This window comes from Salvelinus alpinus, chromosome 5 (assembly GCF_045679555.1).
Source record: "Salvelinus alpinus chromosome 5, SLU_Salpinus.1, whole genome shotgun sequence".
NCBI classification, from domain to species: Eukaryota; Metazoa; Chordata; class Actinopteri; order Salmoniformes; family Salmonidae; genus Salvelinus; species Salvelinus alpinus.
The window spans coordinates 9,136,646-9,153,998 of NC_092090.1; the positions used below are offsets into that span (position 1 = coordinate 9,136,646).

General features: G+C 42.8%; 1 protein-coding gene and 2 long non-coding RNA genes across 3 annotated transcripts; all 3 read right to left on the minus strand.

Annotated features, from left to right (window-relative positions):
* Positions 1 to 66: 66 nt before the first annotated feature.
* Positions 67 to 1,483, minus strand: LOC139575491 (uncharacterized). The gene is made up of 2 exons (XR_011674959.1): positions 1,240 to 1,483; positions 67 to 1,110 (listed from the first exon to the last, which is right to left on the minus strand). It is a non-coding gene; the product is annotated as an uncharacterized lncRNA (long non-coding RNA).
* A 681-nt stretch (positions 1,484 to 2,164) lies between these two features.
* LOC139575484 (uncharacterized) lies at positions 2,165 to 4,426 on the minus strand. Its single transcript, XR_011674952.1, has 2 exons — positions 3,648 to 4,426; positions 2,165 to 3,568 (listed from the first exon to the last, which is right to left on the minus strand). It is a non-coding gene; the product is annotated as an uncharacterized lncRNA (long non-coding RNA).
* A 5,896-nt stretch (positions 4,427 to 10,322) lies between these two features.
* On the minus strand, positions 10,323 to 12,507 carry LOC139575483 (C-C motif chemokine 13-like). Its single transcript, XM_071400485.1, has 4 exons — positions 12,128 to 12,507; positions 11,794 to 11,911; positions 10,430 to 11,551; positions 10,323 to 10,390 (listed from the first exon to the last, which is right to left on the minus strand). The coding sequence occupies exons 1-3, from the start codon at positions 12,189 to 12,191 to the stop codon at positions 11,416 to 11,418; spliced, it is 318 nt and encodes a 105-aa protein (XP_071256586.1). The 5' UTR covers positions 12,192 to 12,507; the 3' UTR covers positions 10,323 to 10,390; positions 10,430 to 11,415.
* Positions 12,508 to 17,353: the final 4,846 nt, after the last annotated feature.

Consider the following 17,353-nt stretch of genomic DNA (forward strand, 5'->3'; position numbering starts at 1 on the left):
CCTAAATATCAAAATATGAACAATTCTCAGATCAGTATCTAATAGATTCTGTAAAGTTATAGACAGTCAGTTTTAATGTGTTTTAATAAATAATCTGTGAATCCCAGATTATTTCCAGAACATAAAATGTGCAACATTCATGCAATACAAATGACAAAAGAGTGATGATTAAAATGCAGTCTACAGAAGTCTAACTTCAGCAGGGCTGCGTTCAGCAGGTTGTAATACACTGAACACTGCAGATAGAAATGCTATGAATAGAGCTGACACAATTCCACAACGCAGTGCCCTACTGAACGTAGCCCAGGTGAGTTCTAATCGAAACCCATCTAAGGCACGCCCACAACTCCACCTTTCTCCTCTACAGCCAATCACGCATATGCCTTGTCAAACATAGGAAAGGAGGAAGCTGCTGTGATTAGTCAGTTTTGGCTGCCTGGCGGTATGTATTTAGGTTGCCATGGTAGCATATTATCTCAGTGGCCTGTCGTTTTATTTAAGGGTGTGTTCCTCTGGCCAGATGTTGCTGATCTTACAACGCCTGGGTAGGTGTTTAACCGATCAGCCAACCACATCATGTTATAGCAGTCTGGTGCCCGACGGCACAGTCAATGACGTGGCACTCAACCATTGGTTGAGGCAAGCAATGTCTGAGCAGGGGAACGTGGCCTATAACGTCCATGAACCTGGCATAGAAGGCAAAGGATCCCACGTGAGGCGGAGGCAAGGGAAGCTCAGGCCTTCAGCTTAGTCACATCACATTAATACAGTAGCGCTGATATCAAGGGAGCTTGAAGCCCACCAAGGGAGCTCTCGCTCAACACAACAAAATAACAATCATAACTGGGTCTGATTTAACCACACAATAAGATACCTGTGTTGTAAAATAGTGGTAAAAACTAATCTCAGGGAAGATTTATTTTAATAGTGAACATCCAGACCAGTCAGAATGAGTCTATTTGCACTCGATAGTTTTAGTCTTCTTTACCTGGTTTCTGGAAAATAATTCCTTGGTGTTCTTTACTTGTGTTCTGGAATAGAACTGAGTGCTCCTTGGTGTTCTTTACCTGGGTTCTGGAATAGAACTGAGTGGTCCTTGGTGTTCTTTACCTGGGTTCTGGAATAGAACTGAGTGGTCCTTGGTGTTCCTTACTTGTGTTCTGGAATAGAACTGAGTGGTCCTTGGTGTTCCTTACTTGTGTTCTGGAATAGAACTGAGTGGTCCTTGGTGTTCTTTACCTGGGTTCTGGAATAGAACTGAGTGCTCCTTGGTGTTCTTTACCTGGGTTCTGGAATAGAACTGAGTGCTCCTTGGTGTTCTTTACCTGGGTTCTGGAATAGAACTGAGTGCTCCTTGGTGTTCTTTACCTGGGTTCTGGAATAGAACTGAGTGCTCCTTGGTGTTCTTTACCTGTGTTCTGGAATAGAACTGAGTGCTCCTTGGTGTTCTTTACCTGTGTTCTGGAATAGAACTGAGTGCTCCGTGGTGTTTTTTTTGGCAAAGTTGAAAAATGTAAGGTTTAAAACAATCATCTCCACAAAAAGGGAGACACACTGAGTGTACAAAACATTAAGAACATCTTTCTAATATTGTACTTCCTTCAGAACAGCCTTAATTCAACAGGGCATGAACACTAGGTGTCGATAGCATCCCACAGGGATACTGGCCCATGTTGACTCCAATGCTTCCCCCAGTTGTGTCATTTGGGTGGTGGACCATTATTGATACACACGGGAAACGGTTGAGCGTGATAAACCCAGCAGTGTTGGAGCGGATTGTGGAGCGGATTGTGGACTACAGGAAACAGAGGACCGAACACGCCCCCAATTTACAAGGAAGGGGCTGTAGTGGAGCGCGTCAAGAGGTTCAAATCCCTCGCTGTCCACATCGCTAAGGACCTGTCACGGTCCAAACCCACCAACACAGTCGAGAAGAAGGCACCACAACGCCTCCACATGTTGAGTCCAATGCTTCCCACAGTTGTGTCAAGTTGTCTGGATGTCCTTCTGTAGTGGACCATTCATGATACACCCTGGAAACTGTTGAGCGTGGAAAACCCAGCAGAGTGGCAGTTCTTGACACACTCAAACCGGTGCGCTTGGCACCTACTACTATACCCGTTTAAAGGCACTTAAATCTGATGCTAAAATAAATATCAGAGAATTCTTCAGAAGACTTCATTTATTAAAAAAATGACAGAAGCACAACGATTGAAAGTATAGTAGAAAAATACAATATCTGTGTTAGTGGAATAGACCTAGTTACAACCCATTAATATCTATATCAGTAGAATAGACATAGTTACAACCCATTAATATCTATATCAGTAGAATAGACCTAGTTACAACCCATTAATATCTATATCAGTAGAATAGACCTAGTTACAACCCATCAATATCTATATCAGTAGAAAAGACCTAGTTACAACCCATTAATATCTATATCAGTAGAATAGACCTAGTTACAACCCATTAATATCTATATCAGTAGAATAGACCTAGTTACAACCATCAATATCTATATCAGTAGAATAAACCTAGTTACAACCCATCAATATCTATATCAGTAGAATAGACCTAGTTACAACCCATTAATATCTATATCAGTAGAATAGACCTAGTTACAACCCATTAATATCTATATCAGTAGAATAGACCTAGTTACAAACATCAATATCTATATCAGTAGAATAGACCTAGAAACAACCCATTAATATCTATATCAGTAGAATAGACCTAGTTACAACCCATTAATATCTATATCAGTAGAATAGACCTAGTTACAACCCATCAATATCTATATCCGTAGAATAGACCTAGTTACAACCCATCAATATCTATATCAGTAGAATAGACCTAGTTACAACCATCAATATCTATATCAGTAGAATAGACCTAGTTACAACCCATCAATATCTATATCAGTAGAATAGACCTAGTTACAACCATCAATATCTATATCAGTAGAATAGACCTAGTTACAACCCATCAATATCTATATCAGTAGAATAGACGTAGTTACAACCCATTAATATCTATATCAGTAGAATAGACCTAGTTACAACCCATTAATATCTATATCAGTAGAATAGACCTAGTTACAAACATCAATATCTATATCAGTAGAATAGACCTAGTTACAACCCATTAATATCTATATCAGTAGAATAGACCTAGTTACAACCCATTAATATCTATATCAGTAGAATAGACCTAGTTACAACCCATCAATATCTATATCAGTAGAATAGACCTAGTTACAACCAATCAATATCTATATCAGTAGAATAGACCTAGTTACAACCATCAATATCTATATCAGTAGAATAGACCTAGTTACAACCATCAATATCTATATCAGTAGAATAGACCTAGTTACAACCCATCAATATCTATATCAGTAGAATAGACCTAGTTACAACCCATTAATATCTATATCAGTAGAATAGACCTAGGTACAACCATCAATATCTATATCAGTAGAATAGACCTAGTTTCAACCATCAATATCTATATCAGTAGAATAGACCTAGTTACAACCATCAATATCTATATCAGTAGAATAGACCTGGTTACAACCATCAATATCTATATCAGTAGAATAGACCTAGTTACAACCCATTATTATCTATATCAGTAGAATAGACCTAGTTACAACCCATCAATATCTATATCAGTAGAATAGACCTAGTTACAACCATCAATATCTATATCAGTAGAATAGACCTAGTTACAACCCATCAATATATTAATTGAATAATATGAACCACTCTTTCACAGGATGTTTGAAATCTTCAACAGCTTTATAAAATATAAAATATTAAATAGGTTATTGAATAGTTACATGTCAAATATGTTTACAGTTATAGAAAACAAACAATTTGTATATCCTGGACATAGTACATTACATTGATCCTCCTCTATACCAATCTCAGAAAGGGTATTAACCTAGTACATTACATTGATCCTCCTCTATACCAATCTCAGATAGGGTATTAACCTAGTACATTACATTGATCCTCCTCTATACCAATCTCAGATAGGGTATTAACCTAGTACATTACATTGATCCTCCTCTATACCAATCTCAGATAGGGTATTAACCTAGTACATTACATTGAACCTCCTCTATACCAATCTCAGATAGGGTATTAACCTAGTTCATTAAATTGATCCTCCTCTATACCAATCTCAGACAGGGTATTAACCTAGTACATTACATTGATCCTCCTCTATACCAATCTCAGACAGGGTATTAACCTAGTACATTACATTGATCCTCCTCTATACCAATCTCAGACAGGGTATTAACCTAGTACATTACATTGATCCTCCTCTATACCAATCTCAGATAGGGTATTAACATGCCTGACAAGGTTTGCGTCAATAATGGCAACCTATTCCCTTTATAGTGCACCACCAAGGGTTAGGGTGTTAGGGGGTGATGGTGGTTGATGACATCATCGTCGTCTTGGCAGCAGTCGATCTGCTCTCAATCTTGGTCACATGACTCTGGACCCAGGCTTCAGAAGGGTCAACACAAAATGTCTTCCCTTTCATTGTGGTGAAACTGCAACAGATACACAACACATTGTCTCTCAGAACATCCAGTCTATAATATAATGCTCCATCTTGTCTTGTACAGTGTAGCCTGGATGTAGCCTGGTTCCAGATGTGTTTGTGCTATCGTACCAACTCCTTGTCACTCCTGGTCATGTTTGGCATGACAAGGAGTTGACGTGAAGGCACAAACAGATCTGGGACCAGGCTAGCCCAGATGTTTCCGGTTTACAGTAGACTATGTTTACTTACATCAGTGCTTTGCAATCGCAGCTACTGGAAGTTGTTCTGAGAGAAACCACTTGTTTAAGAGGGATCCTCGGGCTGAATTTCATACAGCATTCAGGTGCTGTTTCCAACGAGATTACACCTGTAAACAAATGATCATAAACCACAGTTAACATAAAGATCTCCAGGTGGGTCTCCAACAGCGTATTACACAACATGGCTACTCCACACACACACACACACACACACACACACACACACACACACACACACACACACACACACACACACACACACACACACACACACACACACACACACACACACACACACACACACACACACACACACACACACACACACACACACACACACACACACACACACACACACACACACACACCTGCAGACGTCGTATGGAGGGAGCAGAGCAGTCCCAGGAGGAGTAGAGCAGTCAGGGTCTTCATGGTTCAGAGATGGTTGAGATGCTGAAGATTGTTTTGTCTGAGATGGTCTCTGATGCTCTGGTCTCTAATGATCTAGTCTTTAATGCTCTGGTCTCTGATGCTCTGGTCTCTGATGTTCTGGTCTCTGATGCTCTGGTCTCTGATGCTCTGGTCTCTGATTCTCTGGTCTCTGATGTTCTGGTCTCTGATACTCTGGTCTCTGATTCTCTGGTCTCTGATGTTCTGGTCTCTGATGCTCTGGTCTCTGATGCTCTGGTCTCTGATTCTCTGGTCTCTGATGTTCTGGTCTCTGATGCTCTGGTCTCTGATGCTCTGGTCTGGTTCTGTGTCAGAAGTCTAGCTGATGCTCTTGTTCTATGTCTGAGGTCTGATCTGACCTGTCTTTTATACAGAGAGCTGTTCCATCAGACCCATTGACAATTGACGAAGGATTCTCCCCTCTATTCCTTCATTCACTCTGAATATCTTTCTAAGAACCAACATTCTGCCTTCAGGTTCCTCTTCTTCAATTCTCTGTAACTCTGTTTCCTCCAGGATGTTCAGCAGCGCTGCTATTTTCTGAAATACGCAGAATACATTTACTAGAGAATTGCATATCAAAGGAAGGCTATTAAAGTGGACTATATACTATGATACATTACATCAAATACAAGAAAAATTCAGATGAAATTAAGTTCTCTAGATCATAACCAACTAGTTTGTAAGTAATACCTGAAATCAACTGTGTATCTTTCAACTTTTAAATCTTTCAACTTTTTAAAAAGATTTTAGGATGTGTGCATATTGATTTAAAACCTGTAGAATACTGTTAACCTTTACATCATAGTGAAATTAAATCCTAGAATCTTTTTCTATCAATTAATCTCAGATTACTGTGGTTTGTGTCTTCCCTCCGTCAGGAAGGTTGGTGGTTTGATCCCTGATCCAGTCAGAACAAAAACACTCTGCAGTTCCTATGTCCATTATTGGACTAATAAATGAACGATATACACCCATTGATTCTTGAAGAATATAACTTATAAATGCTTCTTGAGCTTAGTTGAGCTGTCATACCCCATCAGAACCCAGAATATAAACTTATTTTACTACAATGTTAAAACAAAGTAAATGTAAAACACTCTGTATATCCTGAGAACGTGGTTAAATCTATAATGTTGACATCATGGATGGTCAGTCCTTCCATCTGTAGCTCTGTCTATGAATTTGAGAGTGGTTACATTTGTCCAGACCCATCCCTAGCTTTTCACCTAAACAAGGACAGGAAATGTTTTGTGATTGTTTCAACTGCCGATAGTCTGTTTAAGGAGACGGGGTAAGGTAAGGAGACGGGGTAAGGTAAGGAGACGGGGTAAGGTAAGGAGACGGGGTAAGGTAAGGAGACGGGGTAAGGTAAGGAGACGGGGTAAGGTAAGGAGACGGGGTAAGGTAAGGAGACGGGGTATGGTAAGGAGACGGGGTAAGGTAAGGAGACGGGGTAAGGTAAGGAGACGGGGTAAGGTAAGGAGACGGGGTAAGGTAAGGAGACGGGGTAAGGTAAGGAGACGGGGTAAGGTAAGGAGACGGGGTAAGGTAAGGAGACGGGGTAAGGTCCTGCAATAGACTAGCGTTCTGTTCAGGGGGTGTACTTGTATCCTACATCAACCTGCCTCTTGCTACAGAAACAGGTTAACACACACTATGGGCAGTTATGGACCGGACAAGACTACTGTACTCTCTGTATCTCTCCCCACACTCACACCAACTTCACTAGACTACTGTACTCTCTGTATCTCTCCCCACACTCACACCAACTTCACTAGACTACTGTACTCTCTGTATCTCTACTCACACCAACTTCACTAGACTACTGTACTCTCTATATCTCTGCCCACACTCACACCAACTTCACACTCAGCAGAAACAGCCTTTAACTGTAAAATATATTTTCAATAAATTCTAGAAAAATGATTCCATTATGTTCTGTATTCAAAATGACAGAAGACTTCCTGTAGACCTGCTATACAATCATACTGACTGACCCATCTGTTATACAATCATACTGACTGTCCCATCTGGTTATACAATCATACTGACTGACCCATCTGGTTATACAATCATATTGACTGACCCATCTGGTTATACAATCATACTGACTGACCCATCTGGTTATACAATCATATTGACTGACCCATCTGGTTATACAATCATACTGACTGACCCATCTGTTATACAATCATACTGACTGTCCCATGTCTCTCTATCTATATAGTTTAATAGGGTTCAGTAGAAGATACATATTTAGCTGACACATTCACTGAACCAAGTATCCTGTTTCAGTTCAGATCAGAAAGTTTCAAGTAAAGAGAGACGTCTCTTTTTAATTAACTCTCACTTCCCCATTCTGTCATTAGAACTTCGTATGATGCAGATTACTGCGGTTTTTCTAAGTACAAACATTTGCAGCACCTTTCTCGCATTGCCATTCTCAAAATATTTCTAATAACTTGAAGCCAGAGTTCACAGTACTGCACAGAGTTACTAGTGGAAACAGGGAGGGACTGACAGTAACTGCACAGGCAAGCAAATAACAAACATTTTCATTAAAATAGAAGAATTTACAAAAATGTGGTTTGTACGTTTCTTTGTGTGCAACCGTTTCTGAGCTTGTCGTTCCAGTTGTAGTGTTCTGTTGTGTGATGTCATAATGGTTTTATCTTGTACACTGCCAGTGTGATGTCATAATGGTTTTATCTTGTACACTGCCAGTGTGATGTCATAATGGTTTTATCTTGTACACTGCCAGTGTGATGTCATAATGGTTTTATCTTGTACACTGCCAGTGTGATGTCATAATGGTTTTATCTTGTACACTGCCAGTGTGATGTCATAATGGTTTTATCTTGTACACTGCCAGTGTGATGTCATAATGGTTTTATCTTGTACACTGCCAGTGTGATGTCATAATGGTTTTATCTTGTACACTGCCAGTGTGATGTCATAATGGTTTTATCTTGTACACTGCCAGTGTGATGTCATAATGGTTTTATCTTGTACACTGCCAGTGTGATGTCATAATGGTTTTATCTTGTACACTGCCAGTGTGATGTCATAATGGTTTTATCTTGTACACTGCCAGTGTGATGCCAAATGGTTTTATCTTGTACACTGCCAGTGTGATGTCATAATGGTTTTATCTTGTACACTGCCAGTGTGATGTCATAATGGTTTTATCTTGTACACTGCCAGTGTGATGTCATAATGGTTTTATCTTGTACACTGCCAGTGTGAAGTCTTTAAATGAGTGCATGTGACACGTGAGAAACATAACTATTTCTCTTGTAAAAAAATATATGTCTGATAGTAACAACTTGGTTGACTTTCTAACAGTGGTGGAAAAGGTACTCAATTGTCATACTTGAGTAAAAGTAAAGATACTTTAATAGAAAATTAGTAAAAGTAAAAGTGAAAGTACTGTCACGCCCTGACCTTAGATATCTCTGTTTTTCTATATATTTTGGTTAGGTCAGGGTGTGAGTAGGGTGGGTACGCTAGTCTTGTATGTCTAGGGGTGTTGTATGTCTAGGGGTGTTGTATGTCTATGTTGGCCTGTTATGTTTCCCAATCAGAGACAGCTGTTTATCGTTGTCTCTGATTGGGGATCATATTTAGGCAGCCATTTCCTGGTTTGTGTTGTGGGATCTTGTCTACGTATAGTTGCCTTTGTGCACATCAGTAGCGTCACGGTTCTTTTGTTAGTTTGGTGTTCATTCTTTTAATGAAGAGAATGTACGCATCCTGCGCCTTGGTCTCCTTCATACGACGAGCGTGACAACTATTTGGTTTTAAATGTACATAAGTATCAACGTAACCATTCCTCTTGTAAAAAATATACGTATGATAGTAACAACTTGGTTGACTTTCTGATAAATGTATCTGTCTAACTCTCTCTCTCTCTCTCTCTCTCTCTCTCTCTCTCTCTCTCTCTCTCTGAGTTTATCAAATTTGGATTTATTTTCGAATACTTTGTTGGTCTGTGTAATCTGAGGGAAATATGTGTCTCTAATATGGTCATACATTTGCCAGGAGGTTCGGAAGTGCAGCTCAGTTTTCACCTCATTTTGTGGGCAGTGTGAGACAGGCACATTTGTGGCCTGCTGGAGGTCATTTTGCAGGGCTCTGGCAGTGCTCCTCCTTGCACAAAGGCGGAGGTGGCGGTCCTGCTGCTGGGTTGTTGCCCTCCTACGGCCTCCTCCACGTCTCCTGATGTACTGGCCTGTCTCCTGGTAGCGCCTCCATGCTCTGGACACTACGCTGACAGACACAGCAAACCTTCTTGCCACAGCTCGCATTGATGTGCCATCCTGGATGAGCTGCACTACCTGAGCCACTTGTGTGGGTTGTAGACTCCGTCTCATGCTACCACTAGAGTGAAAGCACCGCCAGCATTCAAAAGTGACCAAAACATCAGCCAGGAAGCATAGGAACTGAGAAGTGGTCTGTGGTCACCACCTGCAGAACCACTCCTTTATTGGGGGTGTCTTGCTAATTGCCTATAATTTCCACCTTTTGTCTATTCCATTTGCACAACAGCATGTGAAATTTATTGTCAATCAGTGTTGCTTCCTAAGTGGACAGTTTGATTTCACAGAAGTGTGATTGACTTGGGAGTTACATTGTGTTGTTTAAGTGTTCCCTTTATTTTTTTGAGCAGTGTATGTACTTTCCTATAGTCAGTTGAACTTGTAGATACTGTTTTTATGTTTCTGTGTCCAGTATGAATGAAGTTAGAGGCAGTTTCGCGAGCCAATGCTAACTAGCGTTAGCACAATGACTGGAAGTCTATGGGTATCTGCTAGCATGCCTGCAGTAGATACAGGGCATCATTGCAAAAATCCCGAAGTATCCCTTTAAGCCCTTTTTCATCTGACTGTGTAACAGAGAACTTTATTGCAGAAATCTCTCACTGATGAAGAGTGAATCTCTCACCATCCCTTTAACTTTGATCTGTACTGATGAAGAGTGAATTGGAAAGTGATGGTCTCCTGACTACCATGTTCTGTGTCCCTCAGATCCAGTGCTGAATGAACCCATCAATATCTATATCAGTAGAATAGACCTAGTTACAACCCATTAATATCTATATCAGTAGAATAGACCTAGTTACAACCATCAATATCTATATCAGTAGAATAGACCTAGTTACAACCCATCAATATCTATATCAGTGTATTAGAATATTTCTAGTTACAACCCATCAACCCATCACAATATCATTAAAGTAAATTTATTAATTAAATAATATGAACCGCTCTTTCACAGAATATGTCTTAAAGCTTCAATGGCTTTATAAAATATAAAATATTAAATAGGTTACTGAATAGCTACATGTCAAATATGTTTACAGTTTTAGACAAACAAACAATTTGTATATCCTGGACATAGTACATTACAATGAACCTCTAAACCAATCTCAGATAGGGTATTAACCTAGTACATTACATTGATCCTCCTCTATACCAATCTCAGATAGGGTATTAACCTAGTACATTACATTGAACCTCCTCTATACCAATCTCAGATAGGGTATTAACCTAGTACATTACATTTAACCTCCTCTATACCAATCTCAGATAGGGTATTAACCTAGTACATTACATTGAACCTCCTCTATACCAATCTCAGACAGGGTATTAACCTAGTACATTACATTGATCCTCCTCTATACCAATCTCAGATAGGGTATTAACCTAGTTCATTACATTGATCCTCCTCTATACCAATCTCAGATAGGGTATTAACCTAGTACATTACATTGAACCTCCTCTATACCAATCTCAGATAGGGTATTAACCTAGTACATTACATTTAACCTCCTCTATACCAATCTCAGATAGGGTATTAACCTAGTACATTACATTGAACCTCCTCTATACCAATCTCAGACAGGGTATTAACCTAGTACATTACATTGATCCTCCTCTATACCAATCTCAGATAGGGTATTAACCTAGTTCATTACATTGATCCTCCTCTATACCAATCTCAGATAGGGTATTAACCTAGTACATTACATTGATCCTCCTCTATACCAATCTCAGATAGGGTATTAACATGCCTGACAAGGTTTGCACCACTAATGGCAAACTATTCCCTTTATAGTGCACCACCAAGGGTTAGGGTGTTAGGGGGTGATGGTGGTTGATGACATCGTCGCCGTCTTGGCAGCAGTCGATCTGCTCTCAATCTTGGTCACATGACTCTGGACCCAGGCATCAGAAGGGTCAACACAAAATGTCTTTCCTTTCATTGTGGTGAAACTGCAACAGATAGACAACACATTGTCTCTCAGAACATCCAGTCTATAATATAATGCTCCATCTTGTCTTGTACAGTGTAGCCTGGATGTAGCCTGGTTCCAGATGTGTTTGTGCTATCATACCAACTCCTTGTCACTCCTGGACATGTTTGGCATGACAAGGAGTTGGCATGAAGGCACAAACAGATCTGGGACCAGGCTAGCCTAGATGGTTCCAGTTTACAGTAGACTATGCTTACTTACATCAGTGCTTTGCGAGGGCAGCTACTGGAGATTGCTCTGAATGAAACCACTTTTTTAAGAGGGATCCTCGCGCTGAATTCCATACAGCATTCAGTTGCAATTTCCAACGCGATGACACCTGTAAACAAATGATCATAAACCACAGTTAACATAAAGATCTCCACACACACACACACACACACACACACACACACACACACACACACACACACACACACACACACACACACACACACACACACACACACACACACACACACACACACACACACACACACACACACACACACACACACACACACACACACACACACACACACACACACACACACACCTGCAGACGTCGTATGGAGGGAGCAGAGCAGTCCCAGGAGGAGTAGAGCAGTCAGGGTCTTCATGGTTCAGAGATGGTTGAGATGCTGAAGATTGTATTGGCTGAGATGGTCTCTGATGCTCTGGTCTCTGATGCTCTGGTCTCTGATGTTCTAGTCTCTGATGCTCTGGTCTCTGATGTTCTGGTCTCTGATGACCTGGTCTCTGATGCTCTAGTCTTTGATGCTCTGGTCTCTGATGCTCTGGTCTCTGATGCTCTGGTCTCTGATGCTCTAGTCTCTGATGTTCTAGTCTCTGATGTTCTGGTCTCTGATGCTCTGGTCTCTGATGCTCTGGTCTCTGATGCTCGGGCCTGGCCTGTGTCAGATGTCTAGCTGATGCTCTGGTTCTATGTCTGAGGTCTGATCTGACCTGTCTTTTATACAGAGAGCTGGTCCATCAGATCCATTGACAATTGATGGGGGAATCTCCCCTCTATACCCTAATTCACTTTGAATATCTTTCTAAGAACCAACATTCTGCCCTTCAGGTTCCTCTTCTTCAATTCTCTGTAACTCTGTTTCCTCCAGGATGTTCAGCAGCGCTGCTATTTTCTGAAATACTCAGAATACATTTACTGAAGAATTGCATATCAAAGGAAGGCTATTAAAGTGGACTATATACTATGATACATTACATCAAATACAACAACTATTCAGACTGAATTAAATTATCTACATCATAAGCAACTAGTATATAAGTGATCCTTTAATTCAACTATTTATCTTTCACCTTTTAAATGCAGATATTAGGCTGTGTCCATATTGATAAAAACAACCTGTATTGCTGTAGTCACTCGGTTGTCTTTCGAAGATCCTGCCTACCCAGATCTCTTCTCATCATCTTCCTTTTCCTGTGCTTTAATGCCTCAGTGTTTGCAGCAAAATCCTTCAAACATGTTACTGCTTATTAAATCCATACACAGACAGTGTGTATTATTTCCAATTAATTCCGATATTAAAACTAATTTTTATTTAGAAGAATTATAAATAATGAGGGCTATAATATTGGTCACTGTAGGCTGCCCACATTGGGCAAACAAGCAATTTGCTCATCGGCTCTACGATGGTCCTCAAGACAAGTGGCCCCAAGGCAGGTGGCCCCAAGGCAGGTGGCCCCAAGGCAGGTGGCCCCAAGGCAGGTGGCCCCAAGACAGGTGGCCCCAAGGCAGGTGGCCCCAAGGCAGGTGGCCCCAAGGCAGGTGGCCCCAAGGCAGGTGGCCCCAAGGCAGGTGGCCCCAAGGCAGGTGGCCCCAAGACCGGTGAGAAGAAGAACTGTGTGCAAACCATGCCCCAAAATATTCGAAAGAGCCCCCGCCTCAACACTATGAAGTAGCTGGGCTTGATGTGGGCTAGCCCATTGGGATGGTGTGGGCTTGGTGTGGACTAGCCCATTGGGATGGTGTGGGCTTGATGTGGACTAGCCCATTGGGATGGTGTGGGCTTGGTGTGGACTAGCCCATTGGGATGGTGTGGGGTTGGTGTGGACTAGACTGTTGGGATGGTGTGGGCTTGGTGCGGACTAGCCTATTGGGATGTTGTGGGCTTGGTGTGGACTAGACTGTTGGGATGGTGTGGGCTTGGTGTGGACTAGCCCATTGGGATGGTGTGGGCTTGGTGTGGACTAGCCCATTGGGATGGTGTGGGGTTGGTGTGGACTAGACTGTTGGGATGGTGTGGGCTTGGTGCGGACTAGCCTATTGGGATGTTGTGGGCTTGGTGTGGACTAGACTGTTGGGATGGTGTGGGCTTGGTGTGGACTAGCCCATTGGGATGGTGTGGGCTTGGTGTGGACTCGCCCATTGGGATGGTGTGGGCTTGGTATGGACTAGCCCATTGGGATGGTGTGGACATTGTGTGTACTAGCCCATTGGGATGGTGTGGGCTTGGTGTGGACTAGCCCATTGGGATGGTGTGGGCTTGGTGTGGACTAGCCCATTGGGATGGTGTGGACATTGTGTGTACTAGCCCATTGGGATGGTGTGGGCTTTATGTGGACTAGCCCATTGGGATGGTGTGGGCTTTATGTGGACTAGCCCATTGGGATGGTGTGGGCTTGGTGTGGACTAGACTGTTGGGATGGTGTGGGCTTGATGTGGACTAGCCCATTGGGATGGTGTGGGCTTTATGTGGACTAGCCCATTGGGATGGTGTGGGCTTTATGAGGACTAGCCCATTGGGATGGTGTGGGGTTGGTGTGGACTAGCCCATTGGGATGGTGTGGGCTTGATGTGGACTAGCCCATTGGGATGGTGTGGGCTTGATGTGGACTAGCCCATTGGGATGGTGTGGGCTTGGTGTGGACTAGCCCATTGGGATGGTGTGGGCTTGGTGTGGACTAGCCCATTAGGATGGTGTGGGGTTGGTGTGGACTAGACTGTTGGGATGGTGTGGGCTTGGTGCGGACTAGCCTATTGGGATGTTGTGGGCTTGGTGTGGACTAGACTGTTGGGATGGTGTGGGCTTGGTGTGGACTAGCCCATTGGGATGGTGTGGGCTTGGTGTGGACTAGCCCATTGGGATGGTGTGGGCTTGGTATGGACTAGCCCATTGGGATGGTGTGGACATTGTGTGTACTAGCCCATTGGGATGGTGTGGGCTTGGTGTGGACTAGCCCATTGGGATGGTGTGGGCTTGGTGTGGACTAGCCCATTGGGATGGTGTGGACATTGTGTGTACTAGCCCATTGGGATGGTGTGGGCTTTATGTGGACTAGCCCATTGGGATGGTGTGGGCTTTATGTGGACTAGCCCATTGGGATGGTGTGGGCTTGGTGTGGACTAGACTGTTGGGATGGTGTGGGCTTGATGTGGACTAGCCCATTGGGATGGTGTGGGCTTTATGTGGACTAGCCCATTGGGATGGTGTGGGCTTTATGTGGACTAGCCCATTGGGATGGTGTGGGCTTTATGTGGACTAGCCCATTGGGATGGTGTGGGGTTGGTGTGGACTAGCCCATTGGGATGGTGTGGGCTTGGTGTGGACTAGCCCATTGGGATGGTGTGGGCTTGGTGTGGACTAGCCCATTGGGATGGTGTGGTCTTGGTGTGGACTAGCCCATTGGGATGGTGTGGTCTTGGTGTGGACTAGCCCATTGGGATGGTGTGGGCTTGGTATGTACTAGCCCATTGGGATGGTGTGGGCTTGGTGTGGACTAGCCCATTGGGATGGTGTGGGCTTGATGTGGACTAGACTGTTGGGATGGTGTGGGCTTGGTGTGGACTAGCCCGTTGGGCTGGTGTGGGCTTGGTGTGGACTAGCCCATTGGGATGGTGTGGGTTTGGTGTGGACTAGCCCATTGGGATGGTGTGGGCTTGGTGTGGACTAGCCTATTGGGATGGTGTGGGCTTGGTGTGGACTAGCCCATCGGGATGGTGTGGGTTTGGTGTGGACTAGCCCATTGGGATGGTGTGTGCTTGGTGTGGACTAGCCTATTGGGATGGTGTGGGCTTGGTGTGGACTAGCCCGTGCCCACATGGGGCCAATGGGGTCATGTTTGCTGGGTGGTAACTGTAGTTTGTTTCCATTAATTGATTCAAAAATGCATTCATTTGTTAATATATTTATTAATTCATTCATTCACTTCTCTGAGCAGACATTTTAAAATACTTTAAAAAATGTATTAATATAGTTGACATTTGCTTGCCTGTGCAGTTACTGTCAGTCCCTCCCTTTTTCCACCAGCAACTCTGTGCAGTACTGTGAACTCTGGCTTCAAGTTATTACAAACATTTTGAGAATGACAATGAGAGAAGAGTACTGCAATGTTTGTACTTAGAAAACCTGCAGTCATTTGCATCATACGAGGTTCTCATGACAGAATGGGGAAGTGAGAGTTATTTTAAAAAGAGACGTCTCTCTTTACTTGAAACTTTCTGATCTGAACTGAAACAGCATACTTGGTTCAGTGCGTGTGTCTGCAAACTATGCATCTTCAATTAATAAACCTTATTTATGTCACACCCTGATCTGTTTCACCTGTCTTTGTGATTGTCTCCACCCCCCTCCAGGTGTCGCCCATCTTCCCTATTATCCCCTGTGTATTTATACCTGTGTTCTCTGTTTGTCTGTTGCCAGTTCGTCTTGTTTGTCAAGCCAACCAGCGTTTTTGTGTCAGCGCTTGCTTTTCCCCAGTCTCTCTTCTCTTGTCCTCCTGGTTTTTGACCCTCGCCTGTCCTGACCCTGTACCTGCCCGTCTGACCACTCTGCCTGACCCCTGACCCTGAGCAGGCCTGCCGTCCTGTACTATTGCCCCTTTTGCTGCTATAAACATTGTTACTTTGACACGGTCTGCATCTGGGTCTTACCTTGATCCCTGATAATTAAATGATATAGATAGAGAGACATGGGTCAGTCAGAATGATTGTATAACCAGATGGGTCAGTCAGTATGATTGTATAACCAGATGGGTCAGTCAGTATGATTGTATAACCAGATGGGTCAGTCAGTATGATTGTATAACCAGATGGGTCAGTCAGTATGATTGTATAACCAGATGGGTCAGTCAGTATGATTGTATAACCAGATGGGTCAGTCAGTATGATTGTATAACAGATGGGTCAGTCAGTATGATTGTATAACAGATGGGTCAGTCAGTATGATTGTATAACAGATGGGACAGTCAGTATGATTGTATAACCAGATGGGTCAGTCAGTATGATTGTATAGCAGGTGTACAGGAAGTCTTCTGTCATTTTGAATACAGAACATAATGGAATCAGAATTTCTTGAAAATATATTTTACAGTTTAAGGCTGTTTCTGCTAAGTGTGAAGTGAGTGTGAGTGTGGGGAGAGTTACAGAGAATACAGTAGTCTAGTGAAGTTGGTGTGAGTGTGGGGAGAGTTACAGAGTATACAGTAGTCTAGTGAAGTTGGTGTGAGTGTGGAGAGAGATACAGAGAGTACTGTAGTCTAGTGAAGTTGGTGTGAGTGTGGGGAGAGATACAGAGAGTACAGTAGTCTAGTGAAGTTGGTGTGAGTGTGGAGAGAGATACAGAGAGTACTGTAGTCTAGTGAAGTTGGTGTGAGTGTGGGGAGAGTTACAGAGTATACAGTAGTCTAGTGAAGTTGGTGTGAGTGTGGAGAGAGATACAGAGAGTACTGTAGTCTAGTGAAGTTGGTGTGAGTGTGGAGAGAGATACAGAGAGTACTGTAGTCTAGTGAAGTTGGCGTGAGTGTGGGGAGAGTT

Coding starts and splice junctions, on each gene's coding strand:
- LOC139575483 (XM_071400485.1), bottom strand. CDS start 12,191: ATGAAGACCCTGACTGCTCTACTCCTCCTGGGACTGCTCTGCTCCCTC. Junction 11,912..12,127: donor CCTCCATACGACGTCTGCAG/GTGTGTGTGTGT, acceptor ATTTGTTTACAG/GTGTCATCGCGTTGGAAATT. Junction 11,552..11,793: donor TGCCCTCGCAAAGCACTGAT/GTAAGTAAGCAT, acceptor TATCTGTTGCAG/TTTCACCACAATGAAAGGAA.